Genomic DNA, 24,572 nt, shown 5'->3' on the forward strand with positions numbered 1-24,572 from the left:
TTAGTGTGCGTCACTCATGAGAAGTTCTTCAGAGACAAGGATTTTTGTATATTTCAGTGGTCTGATAATCACAAACAATCAATGAGACAAATGGGGATAATGCAACATGAACAGGCATGTCATGTGAACACATAAATCCATCTGAAACAGTTCACGAGATCTTATTTTCAGGTGAACTATCCTCAACAGTATCTGTTTAGGATTCTTCTACACTCTTTTCCCCCAATCAATAGCCACTAGTTAGTTCCTTTTCTTCATACTAGCTACCAAGCAAAGGCACAGTTTGACTTCTATATTTGGGGGGCAGCTCCAGTCAGCTCAGAAGACTGTACACTGGGGGAGGAGAAGAGACAAATTCCATACCTGTCCAACGCTTACAGTTTTGGAAGGAAACCTTCGCCCTCCCTCCACTGCCCATTCCCAAACTCATGCTACCAAGACATTATGCATCTGGTCCAGAGATGAAGGGGCTCAGCTTAGTTACTATGGATGCCCCTCCACTAGAAGATTCAGCAAGGGTTGCTTTTCTTAGCATTTATTGTAGAAAAATTGAAAACATTTGGAGCGTGCCTCTTAAAGTGGAAGAGATGTTTCAATAATCTCTGACCAGAGTTGCCAATTCGGACTAGAAAACCAGAATTTCTTACAAGAGTGAATCTGGGAAGAGGTACTCATCTCAAAGAAACACTGGGGGGGGAGGGGGGGAAGAGAAGGGGAGAGGATAGTGAGACTACAGAAACAGCTTGTTGCCACCCAGTCAGCTGAGGCTGCATGGGGTTTAGAAAATCGCATTTTAACATATTACAACTTCATTGTACAGTGCAGTGCCCAGTGCCTGGTAGAAAAAGCTTTAAATGAACATTACCAGCCAAGCCCATTACCGGTTATTTATAATATTTTTTACTCATAATTGGTTGACACAATATATAAATAGCAGCTCATTTTTATAAAAATAATTTATCCTTTCCACATCTTTTAACTCCAAAAGAGAAGCAAATGGTTCCATGTATCTGAGGAAAAGAATAATTTCAAGTAATTGCTGCTTTCCAACTTGTTCTGGTACATTATTCTTACCTCACAGCTACTGAGATCTAAAGACACCTCTTTCAGGTTCGGATTACAAGCCAAGCCTAATAAGAGTGCTCTGGAAAAGATCAGTATTAAAAGCATTATAAAAAACACCACACAGAGAACAAAACGAAAGCAGACAACTCAAATAATTCAAAGGGACACATAAAAAACCCCCACAGTAATTATGCTATTATTAAATGGCAAGAACAGTATAAGTCTTTATGTTAGTCAGAGCCCTAAAGCAAATTCAGAAGGGATCTAATTCAAATAAATACATAGTAAAACCTCGTGTTCATCACAGACATATTTCCTTCATTTTTATTATAAGAACATTAAACATTACAACATTATTGAACTAGCATGGCCATACTGTACAAACTATTCCTCCAAAATCTTGCAGGAAAAATATTGTTGTGGTTTTTTAAAGCATATGATGCACTGAAATGATGCTGTGATTAAACTCAGAGCAGATAAAGAGCATTTTCCTTCCTTTTGAAAATAAAAACTTAAAAGTCAATTATTTAAAAATCTACATTTTCACTTGGCTAAAGCACCCTGGATTATACAGTATTACTTTCATCACATAAACATAGTCCAAGTCTACACTGGCTAGTTACTGTGCAGTAAATCAGCTCTAAGCATTTTAACTCCAGTAACTCTGCAGTTACTGCCCTCTCAGTGAACCACCCTTGATGAGAAGCATAGAACTTGCTGTGCTCTGTATATAGCCCTGGGAGGCCAGTGTGGACATTTCAATTGTTTGGTGTGTTTTGACTGGCCTCCAGAAATGACCCATAATCCCTCAAGTCCTCTCTGGTCCTTGTTTTGAACTTTCTCTGCCTTGCAAGCATGCACATATCCCCTTTCAGAGACCCTTTGCTGTGCTCGTTTACTCTAGGACACAGAGCAAACCCTTCAGGTGGAATGCTCCTGCTATTAAATCCAGCAGGCATGTGAAAGTGAGAGTTTGCTGTGCGAAGAGCTGGGCAGGGAGACTGAGATGCCAGGATTTCCCCCTCTCCCTGCCTCAGGAGGGGATGCTTCCTGCTGCTGTCTGAACTTACAAGACACCATGTTGACATCTCCCAAAACGCATTTTTGGGCCCATCCGCATCCCCCACACATACTCCCTGTCACACTCCTTCCTCTTCCCCCAACTTCTGTTGAAAAGCAGCTGCCAATGTAGCACAAGGTCTGGCAACCTATGGCTTGCAAGCCAAATATGGCTCACTAGGGAGCCAGATATGGCTCTTTCTGAAAAAATGAGGAAGAACAGCTGTCTACACAGCTCCTTTTTGAGCAAAAGCCTCTTGCGCAAAAATGGCTGCTAATTAATTATGCAAATGAAGCACAGCAATATTCTACTACACGCTTCATTTGCATAACCTTTTGTGGAAGAAGTGTGCTGAGTATGACAGCAACAGCAAATCAAGATTTTCATTCTGGAATCCAGATTATCTTTCATGTAAACCACATAATATCTAACTCTCAGTCTGAGCAGTAGATTCAGCCCTTTCTTGTTTATTAATCCATAAAAAGCTCTCTGAAACATGCAGTTAGGTGATAAAGCAACAATCTGACTGAGAAATTTTCTGAAGAACTTCCTAAATATTTTTAGATCCTATACCATTAAAGTGCAGCTCTAGTCTAAAAAGCTACTACGTAGACATGGCAAGGTCTTAGAATCAGCTTCAATTTTTTTTGTCTCATAAATGATCATCAACAATAAAAATACTGCAGGGCAAATGCTGTCCTCATTACATGTGTGCCATCCCGCTGTGTTCTAATTATGCCCTCAGTAACACCTGTGCAATTGCTCTCATCAATGGAAATGCACAGGCATCACTGAAAACTGGCAAAGTGCATACTCCAGGAGAGTCTGAGAATCCCCAGTGCGATGGCTGGATCATGAGTTGTCCAAGCTGCTAGACTTCCAAGCTCCACGGCAATGCTACCAGGATCTCTGCTGCAGAGTGGGAAGCCTAAAATTCTGGACACCAAGACTCCAACTGAGTTCTAGGGCGCCTCAGGGCAGTCAGGACCCCTTCCTGTGGAGCTGGCAGCATGGAAGCCCTGGCCAGCACCACGGCAGCCCAGTTTTAACTCCCTCCTCCGCTCAAGCACAGTTCACCTCCCCCCACCAATTTGTCTCTTTCACCTTAGGCACATTTCTGAGAACACACAGACTTGTTCCCCCTTTGACTCTCCTTGGTTCATTTTTTGGTCTCCAGTGCTTTTCCCTTCCCACAGACACCACTACTCAAGGGGCAGATGTTTCCTATCTTGCTTTATCTAAAACACTGGGATGGATCCTTGCTCTGGGTCCCTGCCCTCCCGAGCTTGTTTTTTCTTATGCCTCTCCCAGCATTACTAATACTGCCTGCTGGGGCACTCAAATCCGCTGAGCCATCGTCTTCCTCCCCAGAAACACCACACAGCATAACACTGCTGGGCCCCAAACCCAACCATCTACACCAAGGGTGGACAATCATTTCTGGCTGGGGGCCACTTCAGAAATTTTTGAAGTGACCCCGGAGTGCCCCAGAAGAGGAGAGCAGGGGCAGGGTGGAAGGACACTTCACGCACTTTCTCCCCGCCCCCAGGTCCTAACTGTCCTGGGGTTGAGGGGGAGCACGCAAAGTCTCTCGCTCCCTGCCCTCTGGTGCACAGTGTTTAGAGTCAACTGCCAGAGTTGACCCTATGCACCGTGCGCTCTCCCGTCCCGAGGCTCTGACTGGCCTGAGGGAAGGGGAGTTGCAGGACCTTCGCAGGCCAGATGAACCTGGTTGGTGGGCCAGAGGCCCCTTTGCCCATGCAGATCTATACTTTCTGCTGTGAAGCTGACTTTTCTGCCCATCATCTCTAATGCTGCTCCTGCAGAAGAACTGCCTATGTCCACCATATTTTTCAGCCAGCATAGATATAGCTTCCTCCAGCTCTGCATCCACTTTTTTTCCCATAGGATCTCACAGCAAGCTGTGCCAGATGCGCCTTCCTCTGTAGCATGGAGCACGGATCACTGCTGGAGGATTCTCTGCATCTTGGGGTCTTTAAACCATTTAAGGACTTCAATATCTGAGATATAGATGAGAAGATTATTCCAGGAATGGGTGGGTGAGATTCTGTGGCCTGCACTGTGCAGGGGGTCAGACTAGATGATCATAATGGTCCCTTCTGACCTTAAAGTCTATGAGTATGTAACAGGTTTGGCTAACTCCAAAGTGCTCCTCATAGCAGCTTCTTGTTTTTCTTCATATGGCAAATCACCCTCATCTTTCCCTGGTGTTGCTCATTCTGTGATCAGAATTGGCCAGCCCCAAACTCAGGGCTGAGACATTCCAACTCCTCTTGGTTAAGCCTGGTCGATCATTATGAAACTCACTGTCCCAATGACATAAGGGGCTCTGAGCAACATGAAGATAGATCTGCTTTCTTCTCCGTTTTTAGAATTAGACATATATATCAATAACTATACAAACTATATCTTTATAAGTTGCAGGAAAAATCTATGCAGCACTTACTTTAAAGGCTCAGGAGAGAGTTTAGTCCCTGAAAAGTTGATTTGCATCAAAGCAAGCGAACTGCTGAAGAACTGTTTGAAAGACGGGGGGACTTCTTTTCCTTTCCTGTAAATTAATGGGAGAGAAAAAAAGCAACATTTGAACATCCAACAGATGAAAAATTCATGATGTCAGCATCAACAGTGCTTTTTTTTGTTAGTTAATGTTAATCTTTAACAATCGTATCTAAATAATTTTCAATTAGCTCAAATCCAGAAATCTATCAAAATGGAGACTCAATAGCATTCATCAATGTCCCATTGCTTTTTCAGAAGGTATTACCAATTCATGGCTCCCTGGTGACCTATATAAAATAATCAGGAGACTTCAACCCAGTTACTAGAGGACAGGCATCCACAACATGAGGAGAGAAGCAAAGGCTCAACATTGATATGAGAAGGAAATGCCTTTTCATCACTAGAAAAAATTATTGCTTAATATTTGAATGTAGTAGCAAGCAGTAGGTGTGCAGAAGTAATGCCTTCGGGTTAGGGTTGAGGCATATTGATCTGGCAAGACAAAGCAGTTTCCCCTGCTATTTCCTGTGACATAACTGCTCCAGAGAGAATTCTGCCTTCAGTGCTGTCAGTCAATATCCTCAAAAGGGCTATGCTCAATAAAAATACGGAAGGAGGTGGGGAAAGTAGTGTCTATCCATAAAACATAATACTATCTATATCGGGGTGGGCAATTTTTAGGGGGGAGAGAGAGCGCTACGGCAAGATTTTGGCAAGCAGTCAAGGGCTGCACTTCTATGAAGCGGGTGTGGGGTCTGGAATGGAAATTGGGTGCAAAAGGGAGTTTGGGGTAAGGTACAGGAGTACCAGAGGGGGTGAGGGTCTGAGAGGGAGTTTGGGTGAAGGAGAAGGTGGGGCTCAGGGTGCATGATCCAGGAGGGGGTATGGGTACAGGAGATTTTGGCCTGGGGGAGGAGCACTAGAAGAGGGTGCAAGGTCTGGAAGGGAGTTGTAACCTGGGTAAAGAGGGTGCAGAGAGTTTCAGTGGTGACCTGGAGCAGTGGAATGGGGTGTAGGGTCAGGGAGGGGGTATGGGTGCAGGAGAGGATTCTGGCCTGTGGAAAGGGTATAGGAGAGGGTGCAGGGTCTAGGAGGGAGTTGTGACCTGGGAGAAGAGGGGTACAGATGGTTTGGGGGTAGCCTTGGGTAGGTAGTCAGACAGGAGAAAGGGGGTGGGATGCTAGGCACCTCCCAGCCAGAAGCCCTGCTGAAACCTTAGGCAGACTATCTGCTGCAGGCTGCTCACTGCTCCAAATGGCCCCGCTATGGGAATGGGGGGTTAGGAGGGGGGAGAGGAAAGAGGAGGAGGAAGAAGGCTTCCCACACTGCCCCTGCCCCCAGCAACATTTCTCAGCTCCTACTGGCCAGAAACTGAACAAGGGAGATAAGAGATTTTGCTGGGGACCGGGGGCAGCATTCAAAGACTCCCTCCTCCCTTCCCAGACATCCAAGGTTTCACTCTTAAGGGTTCCAGCGAGGGGCCACTGGCTGGATCTGGTGGCTTGGCGGGCCAGATCTGGCCTGCTGGCAGCCTCTCGCCCAACCCTGATCAATATAACGTGACAACTGGGTTTCAAGAGGAGCTAATGTACATAGGCCATTCTGGCGTTGCTTGCTATTGTTTTTATGCTCCAATTTCAGTATTCAGTGGGTTTCTGCCATGGCAGAGTCTCAATCCCCCAGAATAAAAACAACAAAAACGCTTCACACACTGTAAGAAAATCCATCTAAGGATTGTGAAATTGTAGCTTTCACAATTCTGTGAAGCAAGCCTGTAGTCTGAGCGCCTTTTTACAGAGGGAAAACTGAAGCCTAGATAGGGTAACCGACACTCCGAGTCAGAGAGCCAGTCGGGGCAGAACTGAATACAGCACAAATTACATCTCATTTCTTCTATTCAGTGTTCTCTAGCTTACTAAATAATGCTTTCAGTTTGATTAGGGAGACTCAGACTAGGTCCATGAAAAGTAGGGATGTTAAAAATGTTAAAAAACATTAACTGTGTAACCAATGGAACGTCCATCAGTTAAACAGGCTCCGGGCTGCCGCTGGCCTTATTAGCTCTGGGCTGCCCACCTGTGCTCCCTAGCAGAGTTTCAATTCAAAGGGTTATTTTCAGGTAATTTTAGGGAACAAAGTTTTATTTTGGGGCTAAAATTTTGCCTTTGGGCTCAGCCTTCCGGAGTAGTTTTTGCTTGTGTTTTGACGACAGTTTGAGGGGAAACACTTCTGCCGTTTCTGGGGATAAAAGCAATATGCTTTAGCTATTAAATTTTTACTTTGAGCAGGTAGCCTGGGTTTTTGTTTCATGATAAACTTATGGTTTGCCAATATGTCACTGGCTCTGTGCATATATACAGGTGTAACACAAACGGATTAATTTTCAACGTACATGTGGACATGGAAGGAATCAACATCAGAAGAGGCATCTTATGCACGATAGCTCATTCTACTGCTATATAGCAAACAGCTCCATGTGCAAGACTCCAAAGGGTATGGGAAGGGATACACAGAATGAGGCAGGGCTCCACTTTATTGAGCATCTTGCCTGACTGAGGCCCCGATTCAGCAAAGTAACGGACTAGTCACATTTCAAATTCCACTATTTACCTCAGTTATGTATGTGCCTTGGTGCTTTGCTGAGTCAGGATCAGAGTGAGCATGATAAGGCAAGGTACCTTATTTCACTGCTGTCTAGCTCCATGGGAGGGAATACACTGGGGGAATATACACCACCTGCACGCCACATAGGGCTTTATAAAAAGTCTGAAGCTGCTTGAAGTCCTCATAAGAAAACCGCTGCATAAGCGCAAACAAGAATAATAAAATCATTGCAGGAGTTGGAAATAACTATATTTAAACCCATACCTGTGAGAAAAAACTGTCCTGGACAGGCTGAGGACTGCAAGGTGCTGAAGGCATCCACGGAGGAGAGCTGCACACACCTGAGAAAGAAAGAGGAAGGTAGGTTTACATGCAATAAAACTATTAGTAATTGGCATTTTCATGAATCACCACAAGAAATAAGATTACCATGTCAAGTGCACACTCCGTGTTGGATAAATCCAGATGAACAATTGCATTTGGCTGGGCCAAAAAATTGTACAGGCTCTTCAAATAAAAAAGGGGAAAATGAGTAACATTTTATACATATTTCACACAGAATTATTTTCATTTTAGCTTTTCAAATAAACTTCAGACATTTTAAACTGAACTTCAATAGTTTTGATAATAGGCCTTTGCTCTTAATGGGTGCAACCTTTGAAACCTCAAAAGTAAAACATTTGTTAAAATGACAGGAAAAGAATGCTGCTTGGATCACATTTACCATATAGTATTCTTGACAGGCATAGCCTGATTTATCTTGAGTAGCTGGCAATTTGCTACACATTTTTCTGAAAGCATTAATTAATTTTAGTTCAAAATAGATTGGAATGCCATCCAGATTGCAACCACACTTAAAAAAGGCTAATCAGTTTTGAAAGTTTAAGTCAACCCTTTTTACTGCATTACCCAGCTGCTAATTTGTGTCTTAACCTTATAAAATTCTTTCTGACTAGACTTCATTAAAACACACATTATCAGTGCTTTAGGGCTATTCACAGATATTGTTACATGTTATAACATAAGATTTCAATGAATGAATGAAGTCCATTATAATATTAACGATATATTATCTATGCACTATCCTAAGTAAAGGCACCTGTTACCAACTATTTTTTAATGTCTAGGAACCATAAAAATTAGAGATAAGAAAAGCTTGCCCTCATTTTCCTCCCCCAACTCCAAGTGAAATCAAAATGAGTTCACAGTGCTCAATTTTCAAAAATCCAAATCCCTTCAATATTAGGTCACCTAGCCCCTCTGGTACCAATTCATGAGTGTTCCCTATAGTAAATTTCCCAGTGCTTTACTCAGTTTAATTTTAAATAGCAAACAATGGAGCTTCCATCACTTCTGCTGGAAAGCTGCTCCACAGTCAAACACATCTCACTGTTAAAAACATTTTCATGGTATTGCACCTAAATTTTACACTGTTAAAATTAGTTTTATTAATATACTACATATACCCCCTTGTGCAACTAAAAATCTCCTCCCCTTCTGGTTGCTTGCACCCTTTAAAATACTTTTAGCCATCTATCATTTTCCCCTTCACCACTGTTTGAGTCATGCACAATAATGATAAATTCTGTAAATCTAAATAAACCACTCTATTCTCTTATTTTATAAGAGCTTCTCTAAAGGCTCTTATTTGTCAACATTCTTCTTGTAAGCGTAGGGTGATGTATTTTGTAAGGGCATGTCTACTCTACACAGAAGCTTGATGCTGCTGCAGTCCATCTTCTGGGTTTGATTAAGTGGGTCTAGTGTAGACCTACTAAACTGAACTCAGAGGGCACCCCTGTTGCCCTTAGTAGTCCTGCGCCACACAAGCAATAAGGGAAGCCGCTGGAAGCATTTGCTCTCCTGGGCCTCCTGCTGTGCAGATAGTGCAGAAATGGAATGTAAGATATGTTGATTCCAACTATGTAATTTACATAGTTGGAGTTGCGTATCTTACTTTGACTTTCCAAAGTAGTATAGACCAGGCCAAAATGTGTCCATGAATTTCTAACAGACACCATGGAAAATGGCAGGTAGAAATCACATAAAGCTATAAGGCATTTTAAATTTCAATACTCAAAACGTGTGTCAAGTGAAGATGAACTCTCGTAATGCCTATTTCAAATTCCTTCATCTTCCTTTCTTAGGTATCCCAGCCCGAACATGGAGGATGTGTGAATAAGTGAAACTGGGATGGATGATAATGGAAGTCTGAGTAAGAGGTTACTTTGAGCCTGGGATCCTTTAGCATACAGAAAATGAAACAGGGCTGAACCTCATGGGCAATGAGGCAAAAGACCCAATCAATGGACTCACGCTATGACCTAATTCCTCAAAGGCTCACCAGTGTCCCCTATTCTGCTCCTAGAAAACATACACATTTACTGAATACAGAGACACACACAAAAGTCAAACAAATGCATTTTTTTTAATTTTAACATTGTTGCGTGCACTAAATCTGTTCAAGATCCAGTCCACTTACTGACAAATAGCACCACTTGTCCAAACAGCATTTTTATGAATGCATCTGTTGCTGTTTAGCAGATACAACCTATTTCTCAGATTCCAAAAACCCATGTACAATAATTTTCAGCTTTCTAACTAACCATAAAAAACATCCTTTCTGCTAGACAGAAGATAGGTGTAATTCATTTCAATTTGGTTATTTTAATGTGGTATTCAGTGAACATTTGTTTATGTCTCCTAAAGAAAAGATGAATAAATGTATATTTAAAGGTATTACCACTGATGTATCACCACAGTTGTGATGGATGTTATACAATGTATGCCTTGTGAGGTACCATTGGAAAAATTGTGATTTGTTGAACAACGTTATCCAGTGTGTCTCTCTGTGTGTGTGTATGTATGTGTGTTTGTCTGTCTCAAACATGTTGTGTTGCTGGGTAACACTCACCAAACACATTTACATCAAGACCGACCAACCATAGTTGATGGACCATTAAGGAGAATCAGCTTTTCTAGTGAGCCTCTCCCAAGACTAACTCGGAGAGCATGAGTACGTAGACAATGGAGGCCCAGTGACTCAGCAGGACAAGTAGAATATGTGATCCCTGATTCCATGTTTAAGACCGTAATTTTCCAAGCAGATGGACTAGGGGATATTGTCATTCCCTTGACTCTTTCCTCCTCCACACTTTTGGATTATGATTTCTAATAAAGAAAAGCTTTGAACAATGGACTGAGGACCCCAATATTTGGGATGAACCAGGGAGACTTATTGCAAGCTGGAAGATTTAACATCATTGCTATTATACTGATTTACAAACTCTGAAATCAACTAATGTATATGATTAATTGTAACCTCTTAATAATGTTTTAGTTTTTAGTTACTAACATAAAAGAAACAACAGTTTATTAAAGGAATGGATACTAGTACGGTTTTGGGATAAGATCTGAAGTCTGTTGGGTTTTTTTGTTTGTTTTGTTTTTTAAGACCAGGGTGCATGTCTGATTCTTTGAAACAAGAACCACGTAATATATGCGATTTTTGGTTTTAACAATAATTTATGACAGACATCTATTTTGTCTGGGTGATACACAAAAGACTGTGGCTTCAAACTAACTAGTGTAGTATTTTAGAAACACAGATTTGTTATTGGCTTGGTGAACTCTTAGGATAGAATATACCACCCGTTTGGGGTGTTCTGCTAGTCTGATCTGAGCCTGGCACTTTCAACTATGTGCCATACCAGGCAGCATAACAACTGGAAGACAATTGTCCCTGAATCATTTCAATCAGCACTAGAACTTAAATGAAGAAAATACTCCTCACAAAATAATTCCCTTCCCCAGCCCCCACTCGCATTATATTAAAGCTATACATTTTTTCATGAATCAGAATAAGAAACACATACAGAGAGATCATCACCCCGGAGAACATTCCCTGAGAGGTCAAGGTAGATGAGAGTGTTAGCAATCAGCTGGTTGGCACTCAGTGACTGGGAAAGGCTATTCACCCCTGCAACAAAATGTCAAAATTCAATTTAGTTGGGCTAAATAAAGAATTGGCCTAAATCCTGTCAAGACACAGTTTCAGTAAACACACAGTCAAATATCAATAGTTTCATGCTATCAGAATTGTTATTATTTACTTTTCTCCTACAGGGCCCAGTTTTGCAAGCTGCCACGCTCCTTCAATTCCCATTAACTTCGCTAGGAGTTAGGGGTTTCCAAACTCTTAACTGTATGAACAGATCTTTACGAACAACATTCTGATACATTTACTGTACCATGTGCTTGGCTCAATTCTAATGGGTTTTCTACATTACTTAAAATATGGGTTATAAGTACTATCATGCCATGTTATTGTAAACAAGAAGATTTAAATAAAAACATCTGCAGAAGGCAATTATGTTAATGATTACAGTTCCCTACTACTTCAAAGGCAATTGACAAGACATAGAAATTCAAACATTCATATTATGTGTTAACAAAATATTTTTCTGAAATTACTGGTAAACTAAGATATCAAGATATATGTGTGTGTGTGTGTGAACATACTGTTGTACAGTATTAAATCCTATTCTAAACAAATATTTTTTGTATTAAAATGAAAGGTAATGTTTCAAGAACCAACAAATCAGCACTCTCCTCAAAGGGATTCCTACACTCTTCAAAACAGTGATGAAGTGGACACCTCCAGCAAATGTAACTTGAATACCATGCACAGTAGCTTATCACTGAACACTTGAATCATTCTGGATTGCTGTAGGCTGCCTCTCAGTCAGTAAGTACCTGAGAGAATTCATTAGACACACAAGTATCATTGCCTCCTATGACAGAAGGATGGATTTTATTAAGTGCTTGGTCAAAGGAAGAGACAAGTGCTTTGAATTGCTGAGGAATAGTTGGCAGCTTTTCAGACAACACAACCATTTCATAAACACAGACTGGCAAAGGGTAAAAGTAGGCATTTTTCAGGTTAAAAATGTGTTGACATTCTTAATGCTGGAAAGGCATAAGTTTGTCAAGGAACATATGAGCAGAAATCTGGCAAAATCAGGAGCCATAGATATGTAGACGTGGTGCTCTAGTTTTCAAAAACCAAAATTTTAAGAAACCTCAGAGGGGTAGCAGTGTTAGTCTGTAATTTTACAAACAGCAAGTGGTTCTGTGGCACCTTAGAGACTAATCAAAATATATAAAATCGTGACCTTTTGTAGGCAAAATCTTCTTCATTAGATCTGATAGTGTGGACTTTGTCCACGAAAAGCTCATAATTCTATGTATTTTGGGTTAGTCTCTAAGGTGTCACAGGATCACCAATTTTCAAAATATTAAGGTGAGATCAACATGAGTACAATTTTTGTCGGCTTCAAGAATGTTTTTGGAAATGGGCCACTCTCTGAAAAGTGTCAGTATGTAATACTATATCTGTGAACCTTTCAGATTTTCACTATTCCCTCTGAAATTTTTTTTAACTGTAAGTCTCTGTTACTAAACACATTCCACATGCAAACTGCTGAAACACTGTGCATGTAAAATGCAAGGTTTTTTGCATCTTTAAACAGATCTGCTTGGCCACAATAGGTTCTAGCCTTGTGCCCATTTTAATGAGTGCTGTTAACAGCAGTTGTTACTATATAAAAATAGAAATGAGCAGTGTGCATGTACACACACACACAAAGCTATATCCCATCCAAATAGCAACCGCAGTATGAGATTCAACAACAGCAAATGATTCTGAGAAATAGGATAATGAAGCTAGTTTGAGCTAGTTAACTTTGGGGGATGCTAGGGTAAAATGAAAAATCACTCCTCTGTAGGGTTTGTGTTTGGTTTTTAAATGAAACAGTCTTTCAATAACTACAGAGTCATTGGATTTGATCTAAAGCCCAATGATATCAATGGGAGTCTTTTCAGCGAGCTCTGGATCAAGTTCAAAAACCTGAGATTTAACTGAGCCAAGCCTGTGGAATTTTCTGTTTGAGGCAAAGCTCCAAATTGCTAAACTTCTTTTAGAGTTTTGTGTCCTATGTTATTAACAGAGATCCTATTGCAGTCTGAACGAAGCCTATAATTAGAGCCCTGCAAAACTGCAGGTATCTGTGGCTTATTATTGCAGATATGGATATAAATTTTGTATCCAGAACTCTGAAAATTTGTGGATAACCACTTTATACCCATGGGCATCCACATCTGTGGATGTGGATGCAGATGTCTGCAACTCATTTATGCAGATACAGTTGTGGATACAAAATTTTAGGGCTTTACTTATGTTTCATGGCACTCGGAACTGTTAGGAACTATAAAACACCATTTATAAAGAAAGATCATCTGGGAAGTTGCTACTTGCAATTCACTTGTCAATCTCACAAAGAAATCTCAAATCAGATATAATTGTTAAGTAGTAAGGTAAAACAAAAATGGCTGTACTTAGCTTTGGGAAGAAATGAAAAGCACTAAGTGCTGCTTATTATCTTCATAGAAAATAACCGGAAAAACCTACTTGTCCAGTTTCCCAGGAACTGAATAGGAAACTTTCCCAGGTGAGTCTCATTACTCATTTGAGAATCTAGGTTTTTATTAAAAAAATATTTCCAACCTTTATGGTTTCAAAGACAACCTTCAAATGCAAAGTTAAATTAATGCAATGCTATCCATTTAAGCAAGGGAAGGCAAACTAATACAAGGAGTGGTGAAGACAGCCACAAAAGTAGTAAAGAGGAGACCGCGTGGCGGTATAAAGAGGCAAAACCTTCATTGGTTTGGAGGTGACTGCACATCTAGACAAGCTCACGAAAAGCAAAATAAGTCATATAATGAGGCTACAGTTTTTAGTCAGAATAGCATGTTTTCAATAGGCATATTGAATGGGTATCCTAGCACAATATCCAGGTCAGTCTCTCTAAGTTTGAGAATTACTGCAGTACAAGTCTATCTTAGGATTCTTACTAGGTTATCATTAGGCACATTAGATGGACACTGCATTTGTTTTAAGACCTTTTTTTAAAAACAAACTACAAAAGTACCTTGGATTTTGTTCATTGCTTCAATACGATCGTTCCTGATTAGCATTTGGTTGAGGAGTCTTGACTAATCTGACAACTATTCTTGAGATAAGGGAAACAGACAAAATATCCTTTTGACCTAAAAATCCAAAGCATTTGTAGATGCCATTGATGCCAACTGATGGAGCTTCAAGTGAGGAAGACTCCAAGAGATGACTGAACATACTGGTAGCTATACTCTTTTGCCAGGGCTAGATTTGGTTTAAAGATTTCAGTAAATACTCTTGAGTTTTAGGTTAATGGGATATTCCATATTTTCTCATATCCCAGGAATAAATATCAGGTATCCAAAATTTCTCAACTGAATAGTTATCAACAAGAACAGAGCACTAACATAATGAACAGAGCTTAAGGTTTATAAAGTTTTAAAGAACCAAAAATCTAGCAACCGTGCCCTATGACTGGGCTAATAAGAATCATAATGTAAAACATACTGCACAACAAAAAGTAAATCGATTGAAACCAGGGGTGGGGAGCTGAAGGCCCAAGGGACGGATGTGGCCCCAAGCTTGTCTGGATCCAGCCCCCAGGGGTTGACCCCAGCATTGGGGAGCTCACACTAGGGCTCCAGCCTCTCTCCTCTTCCCCCCTCCCCTGCTGTGGGGCTGGAGAACACAAATCTACTAGCCTGAGCCCCCCTAGGCTCTGATGTGCAAGTGAAAGGTGGGGAGTGTCTTTCTGCGCCTCAGCTGGAGACCACATCATAAGGATTTTTTTTTATTTTTTTAGCTTCTCACTTGTATGCGGTGGCGCCCCCCTTCCCCCCCACTGATTTTTCAGTGGATGTGTGGCCCCGACCCCAAAAAGGTTCCCCATCCCTGATTTAAAGGATAATCACTAGTAGCAGGTCCATTTTCAAAGGTACAGAGTTGGCCCCATCCCTAGTAATTTCATGAGCCTCCTGCTAAAATGAGATGTTGAAGAAATATGTTGGATAGAGCTTTTCTTAAAAAACAGATCCACTTCTAATGGTTAGAAACACTGGGTGCTCCCACATTAAAATGCAATGGCTAGCATAATAATTCAGTTTGGTTACATCAATCATAAACCAGTGTGTCTCTCATGTTGTTAATTCAGTGGTCTCCTCCAATTCAGATTACATAAGTAACCATCAACACCTTTGAAAAACACTGCAACAACATCACAATCGTTATTCTATTTTTTTAAGTCTGAGATATTTAACAGTTCCTTGATTAAGTGAAATCAGAGTTAAAAGGAAAATTTCAAGTCTCCTTTTTTCCCACTATCCAAGATGAAAAAAGAACACACAATATTTCATGAAGTTATGATTATACACTTTTCCTTATTTTAAATGAGAAGATTTTGAATTAAGAAACAAAAAGACTGACTCATGACCACATATACCACATCTTTAAACAGTCCCCCACAAACCTTTTTATTTACAAACATGATTTACACAAAGGATATTTTGACAGCTTTACAAACAGAATTTTGAAAAGTTAAACACAAAGTATAAGCTATAACTTCTGTGGGATTTGGATCAGGCCCATAATTGAAGAGTCTACTATGGCTAAGAAATAAGGTTTAGATACTCTTGGAATGGCAGTCACATAAGTAGGCAAGTTAGACAGAGAGAAATAATCAAGTACACAAGAAATTATAATGCCAGAATCCATCATTACCAACAATGTTTTGTTTTTCTCATTCACCAAACAGAGAACTAGTGTAGGATTAAGTATAAAACATACCTTTAGGTGACAATGAGGTTTTAGATAAATTTAAATGTTTCAGTCCCTTTGGGAGTTTGGCAAACTGGACACTTAGAGAGGACACACCTGTTTGAGGAGGAGAAAACAGGTCATAAAAGTTTGTAGATTTTCAGTATTCTAAACCACTGATGAAAATCTGTGACACAGTAAAAGTAAAAGGAGTGTAGGATGTTCAACACTTCACTAATACAATTCAGTTTCTTGTAGGGTTGGCCCAAAAATGTATATGACAACCAACTCAGATTCTTAAACAAACAAAACACTCTCTCTCTCTCACTTCAAACTGCTTAAAGCTATGCAATTCAGGCTTAAATTTTTGAGGCTCAAGGGTCAAAGAGAAGCTAACATGTACCAAGATCAGAGATTAGTTTGAAAGCTTTGTGGTTCATCCAAAGGAACATGATAATGAACCAAAAAACAACAGTAGTGAATGTGCAGCTTCCAAAGTAATAGAGATCTCCTTGGGTCTAATAGAAAAAGAGGTCACAGTTCAATGGAGTTTAGCTAATACAGGTTAGGTAACTCTGACCTCTCTTCCTAACCTAATAAAATCCTTTCTTCATTAGATAAACAGGAAAAGGCATTGCTGAAAAAGGTCTGGATTCCATTCTAGTCATAATGAACACTTATTTTAGACTGATAAATATATGCAGGCCTTAGGCAATCTCAAACACCTAATAGACCGTTTTTCTGACTAAAAATAAGAATTAGGGTGCTGGGACCCACTTTATTACCTCAACACCGTTTTACTGAAAGGAAAAGCAAACACAAACATTTCTCACTGAGATTCTGCATTCCATAAATTTATTTCCCACTTCAAAATGGGATGCTTCAGAAGAAACCTGCTAAGAAATGATGGAACCAATTGATAAAATATGCATTACCAGAATAAATCTATCAACAAGTAGACTGAAGCCGAGAAATGAGGTGTGAAATATACTTCTCTGTACCAGATCGTAGGTTATAATCCAGATAAGCTTTCCATGGGGGAACATATATCTCTTTAAAAAGAATAAACTTCTTTTCGTGCCAAAACCCCAAATGGAAAATAAAATGCTAGTACTGAAGATTACCCAATGGACAGAGAAGTGTTTTTTCTATATTTATGTGTTTTATTCATCCATCCTAAACTTGTGTGGTTATACGTCACACATTTGTGGAATTTAATTTCAAGGTTTTTTGTTAGGTTTTTTCTTTTTGTTATTTGTAAAAGAGAGGCTGGCACGTACTTTGCTAATACATATAGTTTTCACAGACTGTCCAAAACCTCACATCATATTTTGCATGTAGGGTCATGTTGTTGCCATGATAATGCTTTACTTAGACTACTGTAAAAACAATAGTAACTGCTTGTATTTACCAACTTAGCACAAGAACGTATTCCAGTTATTTTATGAGAATATGGAAGTAACCACCCTTCCATTTTGTAGAAAATTATCATTAGAGAAAACAAGGTGAAAAATACATTTGTTTCCGGAGAAATTTCAAGGAAATAAGAACTGACAATGTTTCAAACATTTTATTAGCTAGTTGAATTTATTTTACCTTTCTTTCGGTTTTTGTTTGAAAAGTTTTGCTTAGAAGTGCTGCACACTCCTTGCAAGACAGGGGCGGGGCAGGAGGAGAGTTTGCATGCTTCTCTACCCCAAGGCCCTGATTGACCTGGGGGCCAAGAGAGCGGCAGGGCCTCCGTGGGCCGGATCAACTTGCTTGGTGGGCCGGATCCAGCCCACGGAGGAGGCCCTTTTGACCACAACAGAGAGAGAGAGACAGGAAGACTAAAAATCTCCCTCATCTTCCAGTTACAAGTAAACATTTTTATTTCAAATTATTTCTTTAAAAATTTTTCAAATGAAACTAATGGGTTTCACAAAACAGAATTCCTATTTTTCAAGCAGCATTACAAATGATACATTAAAGGTGTAATCACAAAACTGTCCTGTGCATGGTTTGTCCAAATGAAGTTAACAGGGATTCCATAAACACAATGCTTCGAGGATTAAGCGTAGACTGAAAATTTTATTTTAATTAAAAAATACAATGTTCAGGTTTTTTTAGAGACTTGAATCTAACTGAAAGCCCTCAGAAATTAAGTATTAAGAGTCAGCAAACCTTAATCTTTAAGCATACGCTTGTCTTTCATTCAAGTCAATGGGATCATTTTGTTAAAAGAAGAGAGCAGCCTTGTGTAGACAGCTCAATGAAAGGACTGCACAGATGGGGGCTAAGTGTTTACAATATTGACCTCTAGAAGGAACTCAAAAATTGACAACTTCAGTTAACTTAGAAATATTTATATGTGAGCCCCGATAAATTAAAAAGGTAAGGAAATAGTTCTCTTTGCTAGAAAAAGTCTAGAACACGTAAATGAAGGAACAAAATTCTCTCTCTCCCCACCCCAATTGTATTACTTTTTAAAATATAGTATTTGAAACCATTTCTTCTCTCTCCACACCAGGCATAGGGCTTCATCCACTGTCACTGAGATCAAAAGTGATCTCTATGAAGGCAAACAGGCCCAAATTTAATTAAATTCACGGTTACTTTAAAACCATTCAACACCTATTGACAAATCTCAAACTAAATGGACATTTGCAAACGAATACAAGAAAAGCCATTCTCAGTGACCTATGAACAACAGATATTTACAATGCAATTACACCAAGCAGAACGCTCTATTATTCAGGCGAAGCAGAATGAAGCAGCACTAATCCTCTTATTCTGACTATAAAAGGAAAAATGTAAATGTTATAGTACCTCTGTCCTCAAGAGGGTTGCTAGCAAGGTTAATTGTATGAAGTCCTGAGTTAGGATTATGGGCTAGGGCATTGGCCAGTTTCTGTGCAAAATCTCTGCAAAAAAATTAAACAAAAGAAGATATTATTTACTACATTAAAACCATATGCTGAGGCTTAAAATGAACCAATTACTAGAAAGAATGGAAATAGACAAATTTGGCAGTTGCAGACATGTACAGTATTTCCCTTAGTTTTGGTCCATCTATTTGCACAATCTGCTATCTTTCAAGAGCACTCTTACGTACACATTATGTAATATCACACCAGAGGAGGCCCATCCAATATTTTATTAAAAAAACCAACAACACAGCACAATAGGAGTTTTAAAACAAACTGTCCAAAGCAGCCCCATTTCTAGAGCCCTGCAAATTCACGGATAGCTGCTTTATATCCGTAAATGTGGATATCTGTGGCTCATTTTTGCAGATACGGGCAATGTTTGTTCATGGCCACCAGTCCTGGCTCTCAGAGTTCTGTTCTGTTATTTACCCCTACATGTCTAGAGCCCAGTAAGCAGTTGAAGTATTGGTAATGCTGCAAGGCAATTCTCTGGTTTGGAACCAGTCAGGTACCAAGGGTGCCAGACTAGAGAGGTTCAACCTGAATTTGTATATCATAAACAGAAATTTCCCAACATAACCCTCTTTTCCTTTAGGGATGGAGGGGTGGCCAGGAAACAGAAATCTGTCCAAGTTGTCTGAACTATCAGCAGACAGGTCACAAACACAAGGGTTATGCTCCCCTGGACATCCTCTGCCACTTTCAGGCAACATGCTTTGGCAGACCAGAGAAGTCAGTCCTTTAGTTATTTATTATGTGTGTCCCATTCTTCCAATGTGACCTACACAGTGAGTGTACCTTATTTAAGGCAACTCACTAAGCTTCTACTGAACTATCATTCTTCCTTTTCAACTAAAAGCCTATATCCTTGCTGGATAAGTTCTGCCCCAATTACCCAACTGAATAGTTATAAAAATGGCCCTTTCTGCTTTACATAGTGAAACTTTCCAAGGCACACAGAGTGATCACTCCTCTTTTTTCTCAGAATACTACAGATTTGAGGCACAGGTTTCAAAAGCATACAGAGTGACTTGTGTCCCATTAAAAGCCAATAGGACTTAGGCACTTTTGAAATTCACCCTCAGTAGCATCTCTCAACTCTGACTTCGGAAGTGGTCATAACTCACTAAAAATGCTTTGTCTGTAGCTTATGCCAGGTGAGGACAGCCAGTACCAATGGGATAAATACCTTCCCCCCGCCCCCCAGCAAACAGAAAATTATAACATGTAGAAGTGACAAATACACCTTTGTAGGGACAAACAGCTGATGCTAATCACAGCAGACACAAACAAGGTCAAAATGCCAAGTATTCTGAAAGTATATGGTGCCACAAAACCTGAATTCTCAGTGATGACTGTCAGTCAAGCTCTATTAAAGTCAAAACCAGAGCCCAGATATGACAAGTTACTGTAAGCGGTGTACAGTGGCAGTTAATATATCTTATAATATAGCAAAATATTATTACTATGTAAAATGACACAAAATGTGAAGATGACATTAAACAAACAGTCGGTTATTTGTTACACTGAATAATGAACATTAAGGCACCAGGCTGGGGGACAGAAGACGGGTTTAATTCTGACTTCTACCATGGATTTCCCTGAATGACCTTGGGAGAGTCATGCTTCTCAGTGCTTGAGTTTCCCATTTGTAAAAATGAGGATAGTATTTCCATTTTTCCACCCTTTCTTTGTGTATTTAAATTAATAATTCATCAGAGCAAAGGCTATATATTACAGTCTGAAAGTGCAACTCTTAGTACAATGGCTGGGACAACTATATACTACTGCAATACAAATACTTAGCATACAATGTACTTCCAAAGGGACACAGAAAATCCTAGTTTACAAGTTTAACTTTTTGGCAAACTCCTAGCGGTTTTACGTATTTGCTGTCTCTCTCACAAGAAATGGAGGCATTTAAGGCAGTGAAATAGTGTTGTATTTTAGATATTTCTAAGCCCTGGTCTATATAAGGGAGTTATTTCAAAATAATTTCCCATATTTCGAAATAAAGTGAAGCATCCACACTACCAAGCACATTATTTCGAAATAACGAGCCGATTATTTTAAAATAAGAACTCCTGCTTTCCACAAGGAATAACGCTTATTTTGAAATAGTTATTTCAATATAGCGGTAGTGCTGACAGTCCTTTTCTGCTATTTCAAAGTAACTACTCCCCGGAGTCATTCAAAGTAATTACTCCCCCACGTTTCCTGGAGCACTAAGTCAAGGTAGAGCGTCCACATTAAGGGAGCCTGCCTCGGACTAATTTTGAGGCTTCCTGTAGTGTGGACACGCTATTTTGAAATAGTTATCTCGGGACTTATTTTGAAATAATTTATTTCAAAATAATTCCCTAGTGTAGACATGCCCTAAATGTAATCACTTTCTATGGGCTAGTATAAGAGGGTTTTTTGTTTGGTTGGTTGGTTGGGTTTTTTTTTGCTTTTTAAGTCACACAAGTAAAAGTAAAATGTCCCTTTGCATTTTTTCTGATTTAAGGTATTTTCATTTCGTGTTAACAGGCTGTCTCCCCCACCAACATAAAAACACCCATGACTGCTATCTGTTGCCCAATAGTATTCCTTATTGCCATGAAGAAGCCAAACATAGCGTTTTCTAAAAGATCAAGTTTTTCATATCAACATCAGAAACTAAGTTTTGAGAGAAAACCATGAGTTAGTTTAGATTCAAATCACTTCTAAAATGGTGTCTGTTCTGCACAGCTACCAGCTGCTCAGCCAGTGTTCAAGACAGCTTCTTTGTTCATAAAGGAACAAATAAGTATAAGGTAGACAATGTAACTCAGGTTTAATGTTTCCACAGGTGTTAACTCAAGTAACCCCCAGAGACTTCACTGGGGTCTGAACACTTACAACCTCTGAAAAAAATGACCATGAGCTCTTTATAATGGGTTTGTCATTTTTATATTAGCTATGTTACCAGTTCTATCATACAATCTATGTTCTATAGTCCTATGGATAAATCATAACTAATTAAAAAATTACTTACGTTCTAAGCCCGGCATTCTCTAATACCAATTCTTCCAATCGATTGGATCTACTCACCACTCTGAGGATCTGCTCACAGACATCAGTGGACTGCCATGAAAATAATATAATGATATTACCAAAGCAAAAACATTCTTACACCACTGAAAATGCACAGCTCTAAGCTGGGAACAGTAACATAACAGCACTGGCTATAGCTGGCTCTCCTATGAGTCACCACAATATAAAAAACAAATAAATAGTAACAGACGCCTAAAAAACCCAACAGGATATAAGATAGCAATCATTCATTTGCAAAAGATTCCATCTGGGAAATTGGTAAGCAAGAGGCAAGCTATTCACAGGTACACTAATAAACCAGGACAAACCCTTATTTCCAATAGAAAAACTATGAGATTAATAGCATTATTTATTTAAAAGCATTACTTTACTTGTGTCCATGATAATCTTTTCTAGACCAGGCATAATTAATATAAGCCTGAACTAGAAAGACCACAAAACCAGAAACATAAATATCACAATGTAAACCCACAATGGACACATTGTGGCTGCAATTACTGCATGAAAGAGTTTTGTGGTTGGGGAGTGTGCTTTGGGTATTTTATTGTGGATCCTGCTAACCCACACAGAGCCATTACACCTCTCACCATGTTCACATTACTCATATTTTGCAATAAGTAATTTGCATGGGCAACTGTGGCACCCACAAGAAGCCAAAACAGAGTAAAATGCTACTGCTTTTATGCTATTAATTTGCTAATGTTGGAGAGAGTAAAAGTGAAGAGAGAATTTTTTCCTCTTGGTAAGGGAAGGTGCATGATTAGAGATATAGTCCAGCTAGGAAGCCTGGCCACAGAGGAGAATAGGGATACAAAGCACCAGAAATTCAAATCTTGATACTGTGATGGCACTTCCACATCAAACTATTTGATCATCAGTAGAAATAGTGCAGTCTTTGGGTGCCTGTTTGGGGATTTATTTATTTTTGACCGGGGAGAGGAGGGGGGGTTCAAAAAAGCAAAAATTGTTATGAATAGTTTTGTTTTGACAAAAAAACAATTTTCCATAAGAAGCAATTTTGATGGAAAATGTTTGATGAGCCCTAACACTGAGAAACCTTCTCTGAATAGCTTTAGCAGCATGCGTCAGAGTTGCAATTCCACAGGTTGAATCTGGTCCAGCATCCTGGGGACCTGACTCGTTCTGAACCAGGGAAGCCAATGCTGGACCTTCTGCTGCTGCCAGATGTGGGGTCCCACTCCAGTGGCAGGATAGGAGCTGGCATTAACAGAGTGATTGAAGAAAGAAATGGGGCAGCTGCAGAGCCTTACAGCCAGGGATCAGGAGCAAAGCATCGTGGCTAGTGGTGGGGACCTATCGCCATCTGGCTGCACTCCTGGAGCTCCAGCCACAGGGCTCTGCAGCTCCAAGTCACTACCTCCCCTCTCTTCGCTACTTTCCCCCTCCTGTGCTTGACGGCCACAAATCAGCTATTTGCAGCACTCCAGAAGCTCTGGAAGGATGGGGGAGGGGTAGCTGCTGAATGTGGGACCCTCAGTTTTGTCCACATTTTTGGGGCTAGCTTGAAAAAAATCGCATCTTAGAGAATGAACTTTATACTTCAAATTAAATTTTAAAAGTTTTATTTATATAAATAAGTTATCTAATATTTTTAACATCTTCCACTCCACCATGTTGGATTGGTGGAACAATGCAATTATCTTACATGATTACATATTTATTAATATATCTGACTGTCTTCACTCTGAAAAAAGTGGATGCTTCTTTTTATTAGGATGTAATACAGAGTGAGAGGAAAGCCTATTTTCATAGTGCAGGAGCAATGCAAACACAATCCAAATATGCCCTGTTCCTCGAGTGGGTACCAGGTTGCTTTGAAAATGGTTTCTTATTTAGTCATACAATTCTGCTGAAAACAATGAAATATTTTGGTATCACTGTACTCAAATGAATAATTTTCCTGAAAATAACAACTGTTATTGCAAGTTCATTTTTAGAAAATTATTTCCCAGCAGACTGATTCTACTCTGCTTTCCACTGATGAATAAATGCCTCTTTCTGGGAATGATTACCATGCTATAAAATACAGCTATTTTACCGTGCTATAAAATACAGTAAAGCCAGATAAGAGTGGGTGAACCTGTTTTTTATTACTTACTAATTTCAGATCCTTAGAGGACAGCTTTGTAAACCACTGATTGTATTCCAGGGCAGCAACGATAGGTATTAAGTCTCTAGAAAAAGAAAAACATGTTTACACATTGTTCACACCTACTGTCAGGTTGTTCAGCTAAACATTTATTCTTATATATTTAGTTTACTTTGATTCTCTCTTAATAGTTAATTATCAGGGTTTTAGAAAGCTCCAAATTTACAAATAATGCTGGTGGGAAAATCAAATGGATATTCTATGACTTGACTTAATTTTAACGTGAACCTTTTGACTGGTCAAATAATATCCATATGGATATTTAAACCAGGAAACCATCTGAGCTGCCATCCCAAGTCTGACCATTGCTTTTTCGTCAGCCTGTGACATATTTAAGCTTATTAATAATCATTAATTATAGTTGAGCATGGTACTAAGCGCTTTTTGGCAGCCTGATGTTTTAATATAATTCTGTGACTGATTCCAGTCAACATCTCCTTATCTCAAGTCATAACC

General features: G+C 39.6%; 1 protein-coding gene across 3 annotated transcripts in view; it reads right to left on the reverse strand.

The window, feature by feature from the left end:
* The window catches only part of CARMIL1 (capping protein regulator and myosin 1 linker 1), a 247,884-nt gene that overhangs the window by 96,314 nt on the left and 126,998 nt on the right, over positions 1-24,572 (reverse strand). For all 3 annotated transcript variants that reach the window (XM_075921131.1, XM_075921132.1, XM_075921130.1), the window contains exons 9-17: positions 24,066-24,141; positions 21,888-21,976; positions 18,771-18,865; positions 15,993-16,079; positions 11,128-11,231; positions 7,682-7,759; positions 7,517-7,593; positions 4,593-4,697; positions 1,075-1,144 (exon numbers count right to left, since the gene is read on the reverse strand). In XM_075921131.1, the coding sequence (XP_075777246.1) occupies positions 1,075-1,144; positions 4,593-4,697; positions 7,517-7,593; positions 7,682-7,759; positions 11,128-11,231; positions 15,993-16,079; positions 18,771-18,865; positions 21,888-21,976; positions 24,066-24,141 (781 nt within the window). The remainder of the gene's footprint in view (positions 1-1,074; positions 1,145-4,592; positions 4,698-7,516; positions 7,594-7,681; positions 7,760-11,127; positions 11,232-15,992; positions 16,080-18,770; positions 18,866-21,887; positions 21,977-24,065; positions 24,142-24,572) is intronic.

The sequence above is a fragment of the Pelodiscus sinensis genome, chromosome 2 (assembly GCF_049634645.1).
Source record: "Pelodiscus sinensis isolate JC-2024 chromosome 2, ASM4963464v1, whole genome shotgun sequence".
NCBI lineage: Eukaryota > Metazoa > Chordata > Testudines > Trionychidae > Pelodiscus > Pelodiscus sinensis.